Here is a 21997-nt window from a genome sequence, read left to right as displayed (position 1 = left end):
TTCAATTTAGCCTACAATTCTCTCCACACTTTCCTGGGAGTAAGCTCCATTGACTGGAATGGGGCTTCTGAGTAGAAACCAATAGGGCTGGACTCTTAAAAGCTCAGTGGGACAGCTGACAACGGGGAGGGCTGGGGGGGAGGCAGGAAGGGGAGGAGAGGAGATTGCTTTGGGAGTGTTTGCCAAATTCTCCCCCCCCCAGCCAAAAGCCTTCCCAGCAAACAAAGCATGTGATTTAGCCTACAATCCTCTCCACACTTTCCTGGGAGTAAGCCTCATTGACGACAATGGGGCTTACTTCTGAGTAGAAATGCATAGGGCTGGACTCTTAAAAGCTCATCAGGACAGCTGGCAATGGGGAGGGCTGAGTACAGAGCAAAGGGGAGGGGATTGATAACAGCTGCCTTAGTTTCCTTCCATTCAGAAGTGTCAGGCTGCAGTGTATTTGCGTAACTCAATGGAATTTAGTACAACTCTCTTTTTGTTAATCACCGAGTCACAGAACGGAACTAACGCAGATAAATAGGCTGCACCTGTACTTCTCTTTTCTTTCCTTCCTGCACCTTGCAGTGGAGGGGAGAGAAACTCTACTCCTCAATTGTCCTATTCATGTAGCCACAGTGTTTCAATTTGCTCTGAACCACAAATAAAACTTCATCTGTTAGACACTGATGGCATCTGGTCCCGTAATTTCCATCAGTAGATGTCCTAACAATGTATATTTGCCATGAAAACTCTGGAAATACTAAATATTCTGCAACATATAGGAAAACATCTTGTCCTTCATCAAATCTTTAATGCACATTATATCTTCTTGCCTATTACACAGGCTTACAAAATTGAGGGTCAGAAAAGTTTTTCCCAAACTTTATGGTGGTTTGATATGAATTTGGGGTGCCGATTCCAAAAATGGCATCCATTTTGCCCTATCTGGTTTTGGTGATATAGCCTCATTAGTGAATGGTTCAAGCAGCTTCCTCATGAGGAAGCCATGGTGTAGCCTTCCTCATGAGGAAGCTGCTTGAACCATTCACTAAAGAGGCTATGCTGTGTCTTCAAAACTAGACGTGATAGTGCAAAACGGATGCCATTTTTGGAATCAGCATCCCAAATATACCCAGGAATTGGTGTAACGTTTAAGGAACCAAACTGTGTGTTGGCCAGTGTTATCTTTTCCAGTGAAACACTTTCTCCTCAGTTTTGATTATGGAGTTATTCTGTGACGGAGAACATTAAGGGCACAATCCTAGGTTGGCCTTGGGCGGGCGCAGGGACACACACCAGCCTGCGGAGGCTGAATCCAACCTCCATGCCAGTTCTGACAGGGAGCCTTGCGTTGGCCAAGCTCGGCCAACACAAGGCTCTGAGGTGGTCAGGAGGAGGCGGGAGGGAGGTGTTCTGGGACGGGAGGAGGGTGGGCAGGGAGTGGGAAGCAGAGCTGGGACCTGGCACATATGCCGGATCCTAGCCCCAGTTCCCAAGCAGCGTGGAGTAGGTGCAAGCTGGTCTCCTTAGTCTTATGCCACCTCCAGAGATGGTGCAAGTCTGAGGAGGCCCATTGGGGCTGCAGTGGCTTACCCGGGCTAAGGGGAATAATTTCCCCTTACCTCTGGCTGAGCCACTTTGGGCCCCAACCTTGTTCTGGATACAGTGCAGGCCTCCTGGCCTGCCTGTTCCAGTGCAAAATAGGATTGTGCTGTAATATGTGCAACTCATCATTAATTTTTGCTTCTTGCTTCTGTATTAATCACTTGTTTCTATGTTATTATTGTTGGGGATATTTTTACTACCAAAGAAGAATTCTGTATTTTGTGTAAAAACTGCTGTTCAGAACTGTAATGTTATCGATTGGCCAACTGTGGAATTAATGCCTTTGGAGAGTGGGAAATCATGAATTTTAAGAATAAGCAGTTCTGCACTGGACCTGAAAATGATTACAGCATAAGAAATAAATTATTCGCTCTTAGTTTAATTGGGAAGCACTTGTACAGATGTGTGAGTATCAGTATAATAAGTAAGCCCAGCTAAAAAGGCCTCCATATTTTCCCTGAATTCTATTTAGCCACCTCTTAACAATCTGAATTCTAGGTTGTTGTGAAGGAAGATATATTAGCTGGGTCTAGATAAGCTTCAGTAGCATAGGTCAGATTGTATAAAGCCGTTTAACAGAGGCTTGGATTAAACACTCAGCAACAACATTTGTTTGCAGGTCTGCTAGCAGGTTTGTGCCAGTTGTATGAACCAGAGTCATCTTGTGGGAGCTATACACATATCTGTGTGATTTGCACCATTATAATAGCCTTTTTCAAGGTACCACCATCGTGAGCATAGCTGTGGCCCAATAGGAATGTGGGCCTACAAGAAGCCCCAGAAGCAATTATTTAGGGATATCTGAATCCAGCCATAATTGCCCTCAACAAAGCTAAATGTACTGTACTTACACTAAATATATTAATTGAGATCTGCACAATGTTGGTGGGCAACCTTCAGTCTCGAAAGACTATGGTATAAGCCTACAGCACCCGGTATTCCAAGGTGGTCTCCCATCCAAGTACTAACCAGGCCTGACTCTGCTTAGCTTCCAAGATCAGACGAGATCAGGCACATGCAGGGTAACAGTTGCTATGGTTCAGAGAGTTCAGCAAATTATACACCTCAATAGTGAGATGATTCTTATTTTACTGGAAAGAAAGCAGGATGCTGCTCTACTTCACCACACAACACTATATTCTGTATAGCTATTGTAATGAGATTTTTTCCCCCTGCTATTTAGGAAAATCTGTGATCCAGGCCTTACCTCATTTGAACCTGAAGCTTTGGGAAATCTTGTAGAAGGGATGGACTTCCACCGGTTTTACTTTGAGAATGGTGTGTTTTTCCTAACTGTTGTGCCTTTTACATTAATGATTTGAAATGGCTACTGTGAAGCTGAGTATTTAATTAAACATAATTTAAAGATTTGTGATGCCATTTGCACAAACTGGTAGATGCCAGGCCCCAGCTGAGGTGCTGCACACTATTTGTGGCTTTCATGTTTTTCTTACAAGTTCCTCTTCATTCCAGAATCACGCTGGTAACGCTACAACCTTGCTAACTGGGCAGAGAGACACCTTTCAGAGTGGTGTCCTGTTATATTTAGCAAGGGGAGAGCAACTGTCCCTCTTCACTCCAGCATGCAAAACAAAGCCAGCTGTAGAAATCCCTTGAACAGCAGCAACCAACTAACACAGGGCCTGGGTCTCACACCGCTTTCTGGCATGATGAAATTGTCACAAGGTGACTTTTGCTGTGTCAGTTTTTGTGTGTTGAGTACTTGGTTTAAGGCTCCCCCATAAGGGGAGAGAGGATATTGACCATCCTAGGATGAACATTGTAAGGCACAGTTTTTGGTGGAATGGTGAAGATCATATTGTGCCACATGTTTGGAAAACTGATGTTCAAATATTATTGCATGGCATATGTTGTGATGCACATCGATATGAGCAACTGGAGGTAAAAAAAAAACAAGAACCAGCTACTTGAAAGCAATGCTGGGCTGAGGCCAATTTATTTCTGTTCATATTACATTTAGGATATCCTCTGTTTTCTCAGCATGTATCCATTTTTCACCTACTTTCCCACTACCAAAAGAGGCAATAGCTTATTTATTAGTCAATAACTCCTGGAGAAATCCCTGCCGCGCCTGCTGAAATCTATTTTGAAATAACGTACAACCATATTTCTTCCGTGAATCCGACTGCCCCCTTTAGCGATGGCTCACCACAGGAGACTCTTCTCTTGTTAAAAGTGCTAGCAACACAACCGTTTCTCATAAGGGTTTGCTTGTTCTTCTATGCTAAGGCATAGAAATCCTTTTTTAAGGTTTATTTCCTGAGCCAGGTATAAAGGTTTTGTTTGTACTCAGGCAGGCACATTTTGCTTCTGAACATATTGTAAGTAAGCTAATTACAACAACAGTGTTCCTCTGTAGATAACAGTTCAGTAAACTGTAAATTACAGTATACAAAACAGTGCCTTGTTTAAAAACATAGTAATGGCACAGTGAGGTTTCTGCACAAAGTTCTTTCTTATTTTCATATACAAAGATAACCCACTGAGTGCAGTTTCATTGAGTTCACTAAAACAAGGATATCACTCATGATCAAGACAATTACTGAATTTAGTCTCATTGCAACTATCCTTTTTCTTCCCATCCTGTACTGGGATGTTGATACTTGGGGGAAACTGCACCAGTACATGCTGTGTAGACACAGATGTTGTTTTAATTCTCAGTGGGTCTCAGAAACTAACCTTTTTCCCGGGAAAATTGCTTCATGAGTTGGTAAGACATTTGGATCTGCTCGATTATTCAACAGAGCAATTCTTCTGGGTAAGATGGAAAGATTTCTCAGGCTCTTACTGAGTTAAGGCAGTATGACCCTCTCATATTGATTACAAAATTTGACAGTGATTAAAACCTCTCAGGGTTGATGAAAGGATTATTGAGATCACTTATGATTTACATTTGCAGTCCACCTTTCATCTTACCTGATCTCAAGGGAGATAACAAAAAATGTGCTGAACACAATTAAGTGAAGTCAAATAGATCCAATCTAACAACAGAAACTGAGAGAACAAATCATAATAGAGTCATCGCAAGGAGCAGCTATTTTTCACCTAGAGCCAAATACTTGCAAAATGAATTAGTTTTAAGTAACCTCGGCAGGGTCAAGAGGGAGGGACCCTCTGTATTTTCCTTGGCAGAGAGTTCCACACCTGGAGCAACAAGAGAGGTCACATATGCTCTATAATCCTAACCTCATTTGGTTATGGCAAACAGAGCAAGGTCTTCCTGGAAGGTCTTAAGGGGTTAGTAATCTTGTGTGGCAAGAGACAGATACTGAGGTCCCAAACTGTAAAGTGTTTTAACAGTAATGACAAGCATTTTGAATTGAATCTGGACACCAGTGAGAAGCCAGTGTAATTCTTGCAGGATAATATGTGGGATGTATTTTGAACAATTGTTATTTGACCCAGTGTAGGCTCCATTAGTTCTTCCTTTGCACATCTGAACAACCAGATCTGGGACAGTGGGGGAAATGATGGTCACTGATTTGTCCACAAGCTGAGAACTTTGTATAGCTTTTTCACTTTTGAGTTAAGTCCTGCTGCCCCTTACAATAACCACCATAATGTAACATGTGAACTGACAGTCACACTCTGGACACAATCCAAAAAACAGAAGTGTGTTTATGAGCCATTCAGCACACCATTAAGGTTTCTGCTAAGTACTTCTCAGCTTGCCTAAATTTCTCAGCATTGCTCCTTATTCGTGATTACGAGGTTGATATAATATGCAGTTTCGCTCCTTAGCTTTGTCAAAGAGCAACAAGCCAATCCATACCATCATCCTGAATCCTCATGTCCACCTTGTGGGTGATGATGCCGCCTGCATTGCTTATATACGGTTGACACAGTACATGGATGGCAGTGGAATGCCAAAGACTATGCAGTCAGAAGAGACACGGGTCTGGCACCGCCGTGATGGCAAATGGCAGAATGTTCACTTCCACCGTTCAGGATCACCAACAGTACCTATCAAGTGAGTAATGGGTTGTCTTATTTGCAGTCTTACTTGCCTAAATGCCATTTCCTAGTTAGGGCAAAGCTACGTGTGATGTATAAGAATCATTGCAGTTCTGTTTTTATTTAAAAAATAAAATAACTGGGATTGGTGATTCTGATTCTTCCCCCCCCCCTTTCCCAAGAAAAATAATACTTGCCCTGGGAGGGAAGCTGCTACTGGTGGGAGGAGGATGAATATTTATATATTGCTTTTGAACAGGAGTAGTTTGCAAAGCAGTTTATGTGGCAAAACAATTCAATAAATGGTTCCCTGTTCCCAAAGGACTCACAGTGCTTCCAGGGCAAATAAAAGCAGGGGGGGGAGTGGAAGCTAAACCACACAGGGGAACAATTTAACCCCCTCTTTCCCATGCCAGACTGCCTTCTCTATTGGCTGCTATTTTTCTTTTAAGGAAAAATAATGGAATCACAAGCAGCAACTGTTACCCTGCACAAGCCTGATCTTGTCTGATCTCAGAAGCTAAGGAGGGTCAGGCCTGGTTAGTACTTGGATGGGAGACCGCCTGGGAATACCAGGTGCTGTAGGCTTATACCATAGTCTTTCGAGACTGAAGGTTGCCAATCACAATGACCCTTTTAGGGTCGTATTTCAGCCCTTAATCCAACTCCTCACTCCAGTTATTCTTTCTGTCTTATCCCTTGTAGCCATTCTGTTTATCTTACAAGTTCCTCTCCATTTCAAAATCATGCTGGTAATGCTATACCTCTGCCAAGTGGGCAAAGAGGCACCTTTTAAGGTGGTTTATAATTAGCAGGGGAAGAGCAACTGTCCCTCTTCACCCCAGCATGGTGTCTTTTCCAGTGACTATTACTGGTGTCCCTTCTGTATGTTTTTTACAGATTGTGAGCTCTTTGGGGACAGGGGACTATTTACTGATTTATTTTGCTATGTAAACTGATTTGTGAATTACTCTTGTTGAAAAGTTGTATACAGGTGGGGCCTTGGTATCTGTGGGGGATCCATTCTTGGAGCCCCTGTGGATACCAAAAATCACGGACAAGCAAATCCACAGTTTTTGGCCCCATAAGCCCTCCGAAGGGCTCCGGAGGGCTTTCTGAAGCCCACAGATGCCAGGTGCGTCTGCCTTTGTCCTCTGAGGGCTTCACAATGGCTTCTGGAGCCAATAAAACATGACTTCTGTTTCCCTTGGGAAACAGGAAGTAACATTTTAATGCCTTCTATGGTGTTCTGAGGTCAGGGGAAGCCCCCAGAAGGGGAAGCCCCCAGAATGCCTCAAAAGGTCTAAAAACATCACTTCTGGTTTCCCTTTTTTGGCTCTGGGAGCAATCTTGCGGATGGATATGCACAGCCTTTGCGAGCTTCAGAAAGCCCTCTGTGCTCCGGTCCCCTTTGGAGGCTGAGGTGTGACTGGCTCAACACAGGTTTGGGGGACCTGCATTGAGCCAGATCCGCAGATGTAAAATCTGCAGATAAACAGGCTCCACCTGTATATTCTTAATAATAAATAAATAACGCATAAATGGAGATTTGAACCCAGGTGTCCAGTTCAACATTTGATGCATTAGGGCATGTGGATTCTTTATGACAAAGGTACTAAAATCACGCTTGTGACACACTAAATGTAATGAAACAGAGAAGCCCATTAGTATTACTTCTAATTTCAGTAGACCTGTCTTTCCCAGTATTCATGAAATCAGCTTTTAAAAACATGTCAGTTGGCTTTTGCAGTAATGAATACGCACAAATTCAAAGGTAGAAATAAACCCACTAGGTTGACCCAGTATTAATTCATTTGGTTGGGAAAGTGGCCACACTTTAGTGAGTCAACAACTTCAGTGTCAATCTGTTCTGCAGTTTCTGTCTCCTTGAATGAATAACTGGAGTCCCTGAGTCCCAATCACTGCATGCACCCCAAAAATAGGAACGGTGCTATTGAGGATCACAATCCCTTGAAGATGTGTCAGGAAGCCACACACTGATTTCAGCTCAAAATCATTTTATCACCTGGTCTCTGGATAAAACAGGGCAACAATCAGGGAATAGTAATACTCAGCCCTTACAGAACAAAAAGAAGCTCCAGTATCCTAGAAGCTAAGACACAACATACTGTTTTGGACAATGAAGTCTTGACATAATTAGTTACAACTGCATACAAAGCACAAATCCTTGTGAGCTATTTCATCTCAATCTGATCATAATGATGTCTTATTGGTAGAGATGTGATTTTTGGTGATAACGAAATAAAAACACATAACTCTGCCACAGTCCTGCCCCTCTCGCTTGTGCAACTGCGCTGAAATTGGCTGCCACAACCAGTCTGGGTGCAATCACACCCCTCGCAGCTATGCTGCCCACTTCCAAGAAAGCAGGCAGCTTAGCTAAGAAGCTTGCCATCACATCCAGCCTGGCTCATTGCACCCCTGATGGTCTCTCAAAGGTAGATAAACCACCATACTTCGTGAGGTACCTATCCAACGTAATCATGGATGATTGCCTCCTGAGGGTTCAAGTTCAGAGCAAAAGGTGCTTTGGTTTCAGACTCCTCAGTGCTGGTTGAAGAGAATGAATTTTAGCAGCATCCTCTGGGAGCCACCTTGCTTTATAGACTGAAGCTGAAATCCTGTGTACACTTTCTTGGGAGTAAGCCCTATTGAATATAATGGGACTTACTTCTGAGTAGACATGCATAGGCTTGTGATGTCATAGACGGAGTACAGGGTCATCCATGTAAATAGGCACTGTATGAACAGAAAATCAAAATTCAATTGGTCACTTCTTTACCTCAGCACTTTGGTGCAGGGGGAGTGGGCCAGGGCTCAATATTTCAGCACATTTTGAAGGTCCCAGGTGCAATCCCTGACATATCCTGGTAGGGCTAGGAAACATTTCCATCTCTCTGTCCCAACTGACAGAGAGCTGCTGTCAGTACAGAGTTGGTTGACAATGCCAAGCCGGATCAGTGGTTCTCAAACTCTCTGGTTTGAGAGCCAGTACGTCTTTGCAGGGGCGGGGGAGGGGGCAGCGTGGGCAGGGGGAAGGCAGCGGCACGATCCCCATGATCGCACCGCTCAGGGGGCTGCAGGGGCTTGGGTGCACTTACCCAAGCCTCCTGCAGCCTCCCCAGGGTTCGGGGAGCCTGGCACGACTTCTGGCAGGGCTCCCCACAACAGGAAAAGTTGCTCAGGGGGCTGCAGGGGCTTGGGTGCACTTACCCAAGCCTCCTGCAGCCTCCCCAAGGTGTGGGGAGCCCGGTGCGACTTCTGGCAGGGCTCCCTGCAGAAGGGAAAGTGAATGCGCCTCCGCTAAAGCTATTATCACAACTAATAGGACTGACTCTGCCCCAAAAGTACTTATAATTTGCATTGATTTCCACTTATGTAAAAAAAGATCAAGATTATTATAGTAATTTGATTTTGAAAATAGCTATGTATATTTATTTGGAACAGTGACAGATAATTTTTTATAATTTAATTTAATAATATAATTTTTTATAATTTAATTTAATAATATAATTTAATAATATAATTTTTTATAATTTTTTAATTAGCTAAGATTCAGAAATGAGAATAAAACTGTAGCATCTTTAAAATAATGTGTTAACAGTCTCTCTCTTTCTCCCTCCCTCCCTCCCAGCTAAATGTCTGTGATGCCATGTTTGCGTCCTCCACAATCTGCACTTGGTTGGCTATCATCTGGTCCACCTCATTGCCCTCTTCATGCATGTTTTTGGAGTGCATGAAGCTGTGAAGTTTCTACATGTGATACATCATTTTGTTGTATATTCCATTGGTACCTTTTGTTTACACTCCAGTGAAGAGGAGATTCCATGAAAATTGAAAGTGGCAGAACAAGAGAGGAGCAAAAGGAATAAAATTGAAAATAAAATTGTGAGAGTGTATACAGAGTATACTTCTCATGCCAATCTATGGTAAACATCTTCAGAGACGACCTATGGAAATGAAGGCTTAATTTCCTTATTTTAATTGCTGCAACCTTTTTTTTTTGGCTAATTTCTCTTTAAAGACAATTGCGCATTGCTTTGGTCATCATAGAAATAATGAAGTTCCTACTAACAGCAGCTTTCCTAAGGTAGAACATATGGGTAGAAATATTGGCTTAGGGTGAAGCATTTCTGTGGGCTTAGGGTGTGGGGAATCATCTCTTTTATGAGTTACTTGTGTAAACTGGGAAAGAAATGGTGTTAATTTGCTGACTTGACCTCAGTAGACTTATCTGCCACTGTTCCTGTCTGGTCAGTGAGACTTTTTAAAAGAAATAATTTCTTTAAGTTTGTTGTTATAACTGCAAAGAAAAAAAAGCAAAACAAAAAGTAGCATTTCTTGTTTCTCAAAAGTCCAGCAGTGAACAGATATGAGACGGTTTGGGGTGGTTACAGTGAAAAGTGGAAATAATACTTTTTTATCATTTTCTGGATGTACAGTACATTTATTAAAGCAAGCTGTAGAGAATTTTTTTTTAAACAGTGCTCTAGTAAAGATGTGTGGTAGTTTAGGACAATTAGGCCTTAAACGCTTAGTATCAAGAATTTACTTGTCTACATTTTCTTTGTAGCAATTTCTTACTGGGGAAAAAATAAAACTGCCAGGAAAACTTCAATTTTCTAATAATACTGTTACACTTTTGCCAGAATAATTTATCCATTTTCTCATGGCTTATTGACATCCTTGAACAGTGTGGAATAATACAATTATTACCATTTTATTATTATTTTTTCTGTTGCTGCTTATAGACCTGTAAAGTAAGCAGGAAATCTATTCAGTATCAGTTTAGAACAGATTACTCAGTCGTTGATTGCTTCTGTTGTGTAGATGTGAAATTATATTTCTGGTATATAAGAGCAATTCTGTAATTGCTCTTTTTCTTTTTAAAAAAAGAACAGAATTATTTTTCTTTTGTCATTTTTTTCCTTTTTTGTTTATGCATTCTTTTTGGATAACAGTGGGGCTACCAGTTTTCCGTAACATTGTATAGCACACGATCCTTGATCAATGTTCTTTTTAGCAATTACAATTTACAAATTGCAGCATCCTAAAATTTTTAAGCAGAGAAAAAAGTTTCAATTTGTATAACTTTAACCACTCCATATTAATAACTAATCAAAATTGGTTCTTATTCTTTACACCTTGATGTTGTTCCTTGTAAACATGTTAGAGAAATTTTATGCCTCTCTGGGGATGGCTATTATATACTTTCAAGCCACAGAGATATTTATAGCATCTACCGTAAATGTCTTGAGCCATATTAGCCTGCCAATGGTATCTGTGAAAAAGCAATGGCCTCATGGTTTTTTTTTTAATTATTAATACGTTCATTTTTGTGAAGCAGCTTTAGGTGGTATAAGTGTATTTAAATTTAACAAAATTTAGGTGTAGGGTGAGGTTTTATTCTTTCTTTTTTACACTTTACCATAGCATGTGATGTTGCCATATTACTCTAGGTCAAGTCTGTCTTCCACACTGAGATGTGAGAAAAATCATGTGAGTTAGTTCTCTACACTCCATTGGAATTATACACCTAACCCTTCATCATTTCAAAACACTGCAGTTTACCACGGGACACAGTGTATATATATATTTCTTGCCATAATGGTAAAGAACCGACTGATATATTTAAGAATTAATAAATTTGTGATTTCTGCTGAGATTTGGCTCTGTGTTTTCATTGCATTCCTGTGGCATGATCGCTAATCTAGCAGCACTCATCATCACCTCTATTGCTGTGCATCATTTGTGCCACCACAAGGCAAGGGTGGTAAGAGGAAGGACAACATACGGATGTAACTCACAGTTATATCAGGTTGCAGTGCAGCTTGAAAGAAAATGCTCTGGTGCAGGAAAAGGACAAGGGCTGCAGATGACTGACTGGAAGGAAGGCAGCATAGGGCAGCTATAAGTGCTTTAACCTCCTGTTGCCACCCACCTGGGGCTAAGGTCAGTGAGCTAGCCTCCCACAATGTGCTGGCCTTCAGTCCCAAAGTCTGGAACTTGGGGATTGAGGGCGGGCCCACTATTGGAAACTAGCCCCCCTTCCAACCCCCCTGGGGGCATACCACATATTGTATTGTATTGGCAACCTTCAGTCTCGAAAGACTATCATAACACCTGTTCAAAATGAGTTTCACTGGCTTCTGATTGGTTTCTGAGCGAATGCTGGTGCTTTATGGTGTGGGCCAGGATCAGCCCAGCCCTGAAGCAACTCACATCAGGGTGGATTGTGGGAGAAGCAATGTCCTCCACCCTGCCCAAACCTTCCCCAGCCTACTGAGGACCAAGCCACATTGATCCACATCAGCTTCGGCTTCCCTCCCTTTTCGAGCTCGTACAAAGAAGCAACATGGTGAGTTGGTAGGAAAGTGAACTGCATGGGTAGCAGCCAGCTGCTTCACACACCTTCTCTGTTCATGTAAAGAGCCCTGTTCCTGTGAGGAACAACTGAGGGTGGGGAAGCAGCCATTTACCCAACTATTTCTTTGGCTTGCCTTTAAATAAAGTGGAAAGTGGTGGGGTTGCTGGGAGTTCCCAGCATGGCTCATTTAATTTTGTCTGTAGTGCAGAGAGGAGCAGGTGTGCCATTGGAGTTTGCAGCGCAGCTGTTGAAAATGGCTGAAAAGCTGTTCTAGGTTCTGCAGTATGATTTTAGGGCAACTGCCTGGAGCTGGTGGAGGAAGAGGGACAGACAGTTCATTGCTACAGACCGTTGCCCTACAAACCGAGACGCAGAGTCTGGAAGAGTCTCCTGGAAGTGGCATCGCAAGAGATGAAGACCAGAGAAGTCAGTTTGCTGTGAGAAGAAAAATGTTGAAAGTTGGCGCTCTGCAGTAAGGGAATTGGGTATTGCAGTCCAGTTGGTGAGCTGGGCAATGAATGTTTGAATGTAGCATGCAAGCTCCAGTCGTCTGGACTGTGCAGTTTGACTTCTCCTGGCTTTGGGCACAAGCCATAAAAAGTTGCCCCTTGTAGCTAAAAAGGCATCCTTCAGCCTTGCTAATACCAGAATTTCCAGCCTCTGCCTTTCAGCTATTGGAATTTTTAAAGATAAATACATCTGTTTGGAGGCATGCCTTCAAGGTGAGAGAAGCAGAAAAGTGTGAAAATAAGTTGACCTCATCTACGTATGTTGACCTCATCTACATACATCTTGTACTTTTCAGCTATTTTTCTGGAAGGGCTGATCCATGGGATTTTCACAAACAATTTACTTGAAAGCATTTACTTAAAAAAAAAATAGTACTATATGAAATCAAGTATTTTAACTGAAAAAATTGTTTTATATACTATTGGAAAAGCAATGATTTTTCATACTGTTTGAGATAGCTGGTGCTCTCCTATTAGTATGTCTGTTCCCTGAGTTTAAAGCTTTCAATATGCTGCCACCTGGTGGGCATTTGCTTGCGATTCCAGGAGTTAAATTTGGGAACATCCAATCGTCTTAGGAACCTGTTCATATTGCTTCATCCCAGACAAAGTCCCATATGAGCCAGTGGTATGTGGGTATATTGTAGTCATTAACATGTTCATGGCAGTACTTTTCAAGCTGCAATAATTGTGGGGGAGGGGAGAAAGTTATTCCTCTTCAGGACTCCTGGATAAGCCCTAGTGAAATGAACAAAAATGTTATAAAGTCCAGTGCATAGTGATTATTGTTTTGTGAACTCATTGATTGCTAATCACGTTTGATTAGATTACAACCTGTCTAAAGTGATGGACAGCTACAACCATAACCCTATTCTGAAATTACAAAGAATCTTGTGACAACTTAAAAGATTAACACATTTAACTTGCATGTGATGAAATGCACTATAATATGTTTGTGAATTCTGAAGACGTTATCAGACTCTTTGTTGTATTTGCTACAGACTAATATGGCTATTCTCTGGAACTTACTCTGAAAGTAACTAACTTTACTGTATTTCATGACTATGAATGTGATTCTGCTCTTTGATAAACTAAGTTGTACTAAAACATGCTGCTTTTAAAATGAGTTCGACTTTTGCACATTCCAGGAAGGAACTCTGAAAATCATAATTTTGCAGGGGTGCTGAGCATGCCCTACTCCTTCCACTATATCCTAGGATTCCTTCCAGTAAGAGTATAATGTAATGTAATTTTCTTAAAATGCATTTTGATATCAATGAGGCAGTTACCTAAGTCAGTGGTTCCCAAACTGGTGAGTTGCGACCCACCAGTCAAGGAAGCACTTGTCTCTGCCCCTATAAGGGGATGGGAGGGTTTTTTACTCATCTCTGGCCAGCACAGGAGTCCTGGGGATCTGGGGAGCCCTCCACAGGGCTCGCCATGTCTCCAAATATGCAAAAAAGAATTGGCACTTCTGGTTTTGCAACAAAAAACATCCCCCCAGGACTCCTGCACTAGCTGCAGGTAGGTAAAAAACCTCCCTCCCATCCCTGGCAGCAGCGCAGTCCTGGGCATCATGTTGTTGCCTTCCCCTCTCCCCCGCACACTTGTACAGTAGGAGGGCAGGAGGTCTGGTCTAGAGGGTCTGGTCTGGTCTAGAGGGTTATCTTCTGCCTGAAGATAACATCCACAAGTTCCAGTTCAAGGCCACCGGCACCGTGTGACCTTGAAGCAGCTGACAAGCTGAAGCCGAGCTATTCCATCTGCTCTGGGCGTGGGAGGATGGAGGCCAGAATGTGAAGCCAGATCGGAATGAAACACCTTGAATGTAGTGGTTCTTGAAAGAAAGAACCTTCTTTCAAATTGTAAAAATCCCTATTTAATAAGGGATTTAAATAAAGCCAGCCTATGTAAACCACCTTGAATAAAGTCTTGAATAAAGACCAAGAAAGGCAGTATATAAATACCTATTATTATTATTATTATTATTATTATTATTATTATTATTATTATTATTACTACTACTACTACAGTACTCCCAGCTCTCTTGTAGGAGTTTGGGAAGCACTGATCTAATGGTCTGCCATTTTGATTCTCTCTCTCTCTCTCTTTCTGAAACCTTTATTGGCATATCAAACGATTAACAATTGTACTTTACAATTGACATGACAATTTGCATAACACTCAACAATTTAAACAAGATACTAGAATTATTTAAATTCTAACAGCGTTACTTTAAGGATCTCGGATAAATAACCAGCAACAGCTGCAGTTAGGGAATCACAAACATCACTCATAAACTTGGAGAGAATAATATCAGAGGGGATAAGGTCAGAAGGGATCCAAGAATCAAGGTAATGATTCCGAATATCAAAGTGTGCTGGGCAAAGAAAGAGTATATGAAACAAAAAATCAGGAGTCTCATGACAAAAGAGACAGAGCCTTTTCTCCCGTGGAATGTTAAAAAAACGGCCAGAATGAACTGCCGACGGGAAAATATTGAGGCGAGCTAACATAAAGGCTCGTCTATGTAACGGATTGATTAATATATAAAAATAATTAGATGCATGATTAAAGGATGGGGCCAAACCAAGGAAAAGAGGGGAACAAACAGAATTGAGACTAGTACTTAGATAATTGAATTCAAATGCTAAGAGCTTGTCTTTTATCAATGAATATGCTCTTGGAAGACTCATATCTGCCAGGGATTCTAATGAGAGGTCGAGAGAAGCAAGTTTATTTTCTATCAACCGAAACCAAGAAAAAAAATAAGAATCTCTTAACAAATCATATAATAAGGAACCGGAATGAGAATTTGAAAACAGCTTAAACCAATATTTAAAAGTAAGTAACCAGGCTGTAGTTGTTGGAAGATGGATACCTAATTCTAGAATAATTGTGGAAACATGAATTAAATTTGGAATCCCTAGAATTCTACGAAAAAAGATGCTGCGATCTGATCAATATCCTTATTAATTACTTTAATCCAAATTGGGGCACCATAAAACAAATGAGAAAGAATTTTGGACTGAAAGATCTGGATAGCAGCAGGAACATACTGGTTACCTTCATTATAAAAAATTTTTAAAATTGCTTTAAGTTGGGGAGAAAGAGATGAAGTGATAGCTTTCTTATGAAGAGACCAAGAAAGTTTATAATGAAATATAAGACCCAAATATTTATAAGACTGGACTTGCTTATATATATTTGGACCTATCGTCCATGTTATAGGGGACCAAGAGCGGGAAAACACCATAATTTGAGTTTTGTTTGAATTGATTGTTAGGTCATTTAGTGTACAGTACTCCTGAAATTTAGCCAAGATGCAGCGAAGTCCAGATTTAGCTAGAGATAATAGTACTGCATCATCTGCATACAAGAGAGTAAAGACAGGGACCCCGTTTAGAACCGGAGTAGAATGAGTAGAAGAAGAAAGAAAAAAAGGTAAATCAGATAGAAATAAATTGAATAATAAGGGAGCAAGGATACAACCCTGGCGGACACCATTGTGAATAGGAAATCTGTCAGTGAGAATATTAGAATTTGGGATCCGAACCTGACAAAAATTTTGAGAGTGTAATTGACGTAGCAGGAATAATAAACGCAAGTCTATTCCCCATTTAAGTAGTTTGGACCATAAAAGGTCTCTATTCACAGAATCAAAAGCACCTTGGAGATCAACAAATGCAGCAAAAAGGTTAGCTTTGTTATAAATAAAATACTTCTCTGCTAAATAAGTCAACGTAAAAATATGATCAAGGGTAGAAGCTCCTGCCCGAAAACCAATCTGTTCTTTTCCGGGGAGGTTTTTAGAAATTGCCCAGGAAGAGAGTTTTGTTAAAAGATACTTTGAATACAATTTTCCAATGTTTGATAATAAACTTATTGGGCGATAATTTGAAGGTGATGAAGGGTCACCTTTTTTGTAGACTGGAATGAGAGTAGATGTCAACCAGGCATCAGGAAAACGACCTGTGGAATTAACCAAGGTAAAAAAGGATGCAAGTGGTTCTGCCCACCAGTTGGGATTATTAGACAAAGTCTCATTCAAAATGTTATTGGGCCCAGGAGCTTTACCGGGTTTTAAAGAAAGAATTAACTCATGTATTTCATTAGGGGAAACTGGAGGCCATTCCAAGAGATCCTGTGGAGTACTGCTGGGAAGTTGAATTGGGGACAAAGATGAGAATTTTTTTGAAAAAAAAGTCAACCCAGGTAACTGCAGAGATAGATGGAAGCAAATTTGAAATTGAACAGGTTGATCTGGAAACTAAAGTCCAAAAGGCCTTTTGATTATGGGAAATAATTGCAGAATGTAATTGGTCCCACTTACGCAGAGCATACTGATGTCTTTTCTCATCAAATAATTCATAGCATGTTCTGCGTAAATAAAAATAGTCCATTTTGATTTTTATTACTTGTTGGAGGCCAAGCTAGAGTTTTCTTAACAGTGGAAATACTACTTTATCCTTTCTTCAATGCTTTGGCAACATGCAGGATTTTTCTTTTGACAAAACAATTGGATCAAGTTGAAGTCATCGCATCTTCAACTTAACCAAAGCCCATTCCGCTTGTTTGGGTATGTCAGAGATGTTGATAGGTCAGCATCTTAGTCCTTCAAAATACAAAATTATACATAAGAGGGTGACCAAACTTGCCTACGTAAGAGCCCCATACAATAAAATACAGATGTTTGAAATCTGCAATATTTTAGAAGTATTTGAATTCTTAAACATATTGACTCATCATGAGCACTAAACTTGCGTTTTCATCCAGTAGACTTAGTTTATACCTGAGAAATCATTTTAAAACTTGAAAATTTCTTATTCACCTTCTATATTAATTGCGATGTCAAATTGGGCACCAGGATGCAGATCTTTTCATGTCTTGTGTGCTCCCTGGGGCATTTGGTGGGCCACTGTGAGATACAGGAAGCTGGAGTAGATGGGCCTGTGGCCTGATCCAGTGGGGCTGTTCTTAAAGGAGCTCGGCCAACATATTTCCAAGAGCTGTGCATTACATGTCAAAGAGCTGCATGTGGCTTGTGAGCTGCAGTTTGGTTACTCCTGATATATGTATATTAAAACCACAACCAGCCCATCTATGAGGCCAACTGAAGCAGCTGCCTCAGGCAGAAGTTTGGTTGATCTTGCCCATCTGTACAGAGAAGAGGAGGAAGTGTGGAGGTGGGAGGAGAGTGCACAGCTAGGAAGAGGAGAGGCTGGCACATAATTGGGCAAGGTTTCAGGTGTCAGGAAGTCTTTTGCTGACCCTGATTAAAACCTTCTGTTTTGTGCCTTCCAATCAGTGCTATCCAAACTACTTGCTGCGTCATGCCACCATTTATCATTGGTCTATAACTTGCCTGTTCCATAATTTACAGTTATGATACGGCTTCTATCATCCTTGTAGATGTTTGTTGTTTATCTTTAATTTTTTCTTTCTTTTTGAACTGTATGTAAAATTTGAACAACTTTTTTAAAACAGCAAAAGAAAGTCTCAGAAGTGTGAAAGCTGAAGAACATGATGCTTGAATAGACTTCTTAAGCATTTCTAAGTTCTTAAACGAAGAAGATTTGTTCTTTGGAATTTTTATTGCTTCATCCAAAGATTAGTTGTTTCTTTAAGTAAATAATGGGAATGGAAATTCAACTGTACCCCCCACACACAATGGTACATTCCACATTACAGACGTGAGGTGGAAATTGATAGTAAATGGGCAAAGGAATGTTGAAAAACTATGTAAATGCAGCACAAAGAATACCCATTTCCTCCTTTTAGTAGTATTGGCACCACATTGTGGAATCTAGCACAAATGCAATGCTTCTGAACTGGGTGAAATTCCTACAGTGATGTGCTTGATGGCCTTATATTTCGGAGTCTTCAGAGAAAGCAAATGAGATACTGTACCTCTGCTAAGGTCTTTGTCTGAGTTCACAGACAAAACTGGTGCTGTTCTTTTGTGAGCGCTGTGAATCTCACTCAATCTATTAGGAGTTTGTTGGATTACTTGAGAAATTGGTTGAAGGCTTCTGCTGAACTTTAGTTTACTCTCCACATTTTTTTTTTCAATTCACTGAGTAGAATGTGTTGAGTTCATTGTTCACAGGTAATTTCTATGGAAACAATGGCCTTTACTCTGGGGAAAAAAACCCCTTTTCCTAATCCATCCTAGACGTTCTCATCTTGGTTAAATGTTACACAATAATGTTCTGTTTGGATTTTTCTTCTTGATTTCTGAACCTGGAGTGATCAGTCTCTCTCCTGCATAAAAAGGCATGAGTCACAAGGTAGTTTGTAACAGGCTTATGGCTCTTGGTTTTATTACTGACACCAGTGTCAATGTAGTTTATTTCATTTCTGCACTCAGCACCCATAAATGCCACCTTTAGCTCTCCATGCATTTGGAGGAAAAGAGGGAATAGAAATCATTTAAATAAAAAAATAAAATGCATATAGGTAAGTCCATGGAAAAACACCTGTTCCCCTCCCCCCAAAAAAGCTGGCAGTCAATCTAACTCCTGTGTTTGTCTTTTGTTAAGTCAACTATCTGATAAATAAATTGCTCCTGTTTCAGAACTATTTCTGTGAAACTTTGTAAATGTTCCAAATTGTAAGCTACTAAAGACACTAAAGTCAGGGGTGCCCAAACCCCGGCCCTGGGGCCACATATGGCTATCGAGGCCTCTCAATGCGGCCCTCAGGGACCCCCAGTCTCCAATGAGCCTCTGGCCCTCCAGAGACTTGTTGCAGCCCGCACTGGCCCGACACAACTGCTTTCAGCGAGAAGGCAACTGTTTGACTTTTTCGCGTGAGCTGTGGGATGGAGGCTTCCTCCACTGCTTGCTGTTTCATGTCTGTGATGCAGTAGCAGCAGCAAAGGAAAGGCCAGCCTTGCTTTGTGCAAGGCCTTTTATAGGCCTTGAGCTATTGCAAGACCATTCATTCATATAAGTTCATCTTTAATATATTCATTTATGTAAACTTATGTAAATTTATTCAAATTTTAAAAGTAAATTAATTCTTTCTTTCCGCGGCCCCCAACGCAGTGTCAGAGAGATGATGTGGCCCTCCTGCCAAAAACTTTGGACGCACCTGGTATAAATCGATCTCACAGAAAAGTCAAGGGCAGGTTTTAAGCCAAAAATCATGGAATTTTCTGACCCTTGGATAAGTCAGGGGTTAAAGTTGGGGGAAGGGGTCTGAGTATAATTTTGTCTGGTTTTACCAGACACCATAGCCAGGGAGACAGACCAGGGACAGACTGCACTTGCTCCCAGTGTGGAAGGGATTGTCACTCCCGAATTGGCCTTTTCAGCCACACTAGACGCTGTTCCAGAACCACCTTTCAGAGCACGATACCATAGTCTTTCGAGACTGAAGGTTGCCAACAAGAAGATTCTGAAAAATAGCCTATCAGTAATTGTTACTTAAGAACTGCACAATTTCTAATTTATTAAAAATTTAATAAAAGATCATAAGATACATTTTTATTCATTAACTTTTAAAATTCTGATCTTCATAACTTTTTGTAAACACTATCAGGGTAAGTGCATTGTGAACATCATACTGTTAGAACCATTGATCAAATCCTTCTTTAAGATGCCTGGTGTGTTAAGCCAGAAACTCTATGTATAACATACAGCATTTAATCCATAACTGGGAGTGTTTGATTCAGTTCACAGCAGAGAGACAAGCAACAAGGGCTGGCCTGAGCAAGCAGGGCTACACATAGTTGCAGCCTGATTTATTCAGAAGTAGACCCATTGCTTTCCATGGGTGATGTTCTTAAGTAATTGCACTGAATTGTAGCCTTTAACTTTGTTTCAGATGGAAATGAGGATCAGATCCTGGTGTTTTAAAAACCAGACCTCTGCCAAACATTTGCAAAATGGAACAAGGGTGCAGAAGGGTTGGGTGTGATCCTGCCAAAGAGAATGAGGCTTGCTTGATTTAAATGGAAGTGTTGAGCCCTGGCTTACTTTTTTCTCAGGAGGAAGGGGTGAAAGGGTTAACACTGGCTGCAGCTTGCAGAGACTAATGCCCTGGTTGCCCTGGAGACTAACAGCCCTTAATTATCTCTGCATTGTTCTCTTACTCTCCTCTGAGCTTCTCCTGGCTGCCTGAACAACCCTGACCCCTGAGTGACCAGCAGATAAGTCTAAGAAATGACTTACACTTGATTTATTGGTAGAAATTTATCAACTTATATGTGAGTATCTGTGGTAGTTGAGCTGCTCTTGGTGCGAAGTGACATTGAACAAATGACTGACAGATTTCAAGGAAATAGCTAGAGGTGTTTGTTTTTGTCAAAACACATAATACAAAACACCACTTTTTTGGGGTTTAAAATATTTTCCAGAAATTAAAATACATTCAGAAACCCCCAGTGGATAAGAAAAATCAGTGGATACCAAATCAGTGGAAAAATAGCTTTAACCCATTTTTGCCCAGCCTACATGTGTACACATTTGGTCTCTATTGCATATATGCAATGTTGGGCAGAAATGGCTTAAAGACCCACTTCCATGTTTTTTGCTCCTCCATTACTCTTAATGGAATAATTTCATTCCATAAGAGTCTATTATTCACCCCATCTAGTGGCTGAATGCAATATACTATCTATATGATGCATTCTGGGGTGAGAAAGGAGGAGCAAGAATTACGGGAGTGGGTCTTTAAAGCTATCTTTAACCCCAAAAAGCTTGCAACTGGTGCAGTTTAACAACAGGAAGGTATGAAACTGGATTTTGGTGCCTTTTTCCTTGTTACAAAGCATTTAAATGTGAACCCTTGGTATCAGTTGTGAGTCAAATCAGTGGATACCAAATCAGTGGATACCGAGGCACCACCTGTAGATTACTTTTCCAGTTAGAAATAATACTGTGGCTGCAGCTGCTTACACTATATCACCTTCGTAACACACTTTTAAAATGTTTAAAATAAATACAAATGAGAACTTGTAATAAAAACACATAATACTGCTTTCTGCCTTTCAAATCACAAAATCTGTGAAAACATTAAACCATTTTCAAACACCCCTAGAAATGGCCAATGTAAGAACATAAGAACAGCCCCACTGGATCAGGCCATAGGCCCATCTAGTCCAGCTTCCTGTATCTCACAGCGGCCCACCAAATGCCCCAGGGAGCACACCAGATAACAAGAGACCTCATCCTGGTGCCCTCCCTTGCAAATGTAAGAGTCAACGAGGACATTAACTGAAGCTAAGAGAGCTGCGCTTGACCAAATCCACCTCCAACATTCTGTATCCAACCATGGACAACCCAATGGAAAGAAGCAGGGCATGAAGGCAACAGCCTTCCTCCATTTTTCACTGTCCCAAGAGTTTGTAATTAAACTATCATTGCACCATCACATTTGTTTGCATGGTGGACCAAATCTAGTGCTCTTCCTTGCTCCCTCTCCATTAAAGGAAAAAATAACCCATCACCTCACAAGTAGCGAACAGCATTGCCGGAGCTGGCTGCACCAACCACTCGCGAGACATCTGGGCACTGGCAGTTCTGAGACA

General features: G+C 41.1%; 1 protein-coding gene and 1 pseudogene across 4 annotated transcripts in view; both read left to right on the top strand.

Moving 5' to 3' along the window:
• The window catches only part of CAMK2D (calcium/calmodulin dependent protein kinase II delta), a 169465-nt gene extending 158216 nt beyond the window's left edge, over nucleotides 1-11249 (top strand). For 3 of the 4 annotated variants that reach the window (XM_066631891.1, XM_066631893.1, XM_066631892.1), the window contains 2 exons: nucleotides 2774-2868; nucleotides 5353-5585. In XM_066631891.1, the coding sequence (XP_066487988.1) occupies nucleotides 2774-2868; nucleotides 5353-5585 (328 nt within the window). Of the gene's footprint in view, nucleotides 1-2773; nucleotides 2869-5352; nucleotides 5586-9220 lie in introns of those variants that run through there. The other variant, XM_066631889.1, reaches the window with a different exon arrangement.
• Nucleotides 6034-6153, top strand: LOC136656246 (5S ribosomal RNA; annotated as a pseudogene).
• Nucleotides 11250-21997: the final 10748 nt, after the last annotated feature.

The sequence above is a fragment of the Tiliqua scincoides genome, chromosome 6, assembly GCF_035046505.1.
Source record: "Tiliqua scincoides isolate rTilSci1 chromosome 6, rTilSci1.hap2, whole genome shotgun sequence".
NCBI lineage: Eukaryota > Metazoa > Chordata > Lepidosauria > Squamata > Scincidae > Tiliqua > Tiliqua scincoides.
The sequence above is the reverse complement of the archived record's forward strand: the minus strand, read 5'-3'. Positions and strand labels throughout refer to the sequence as shown.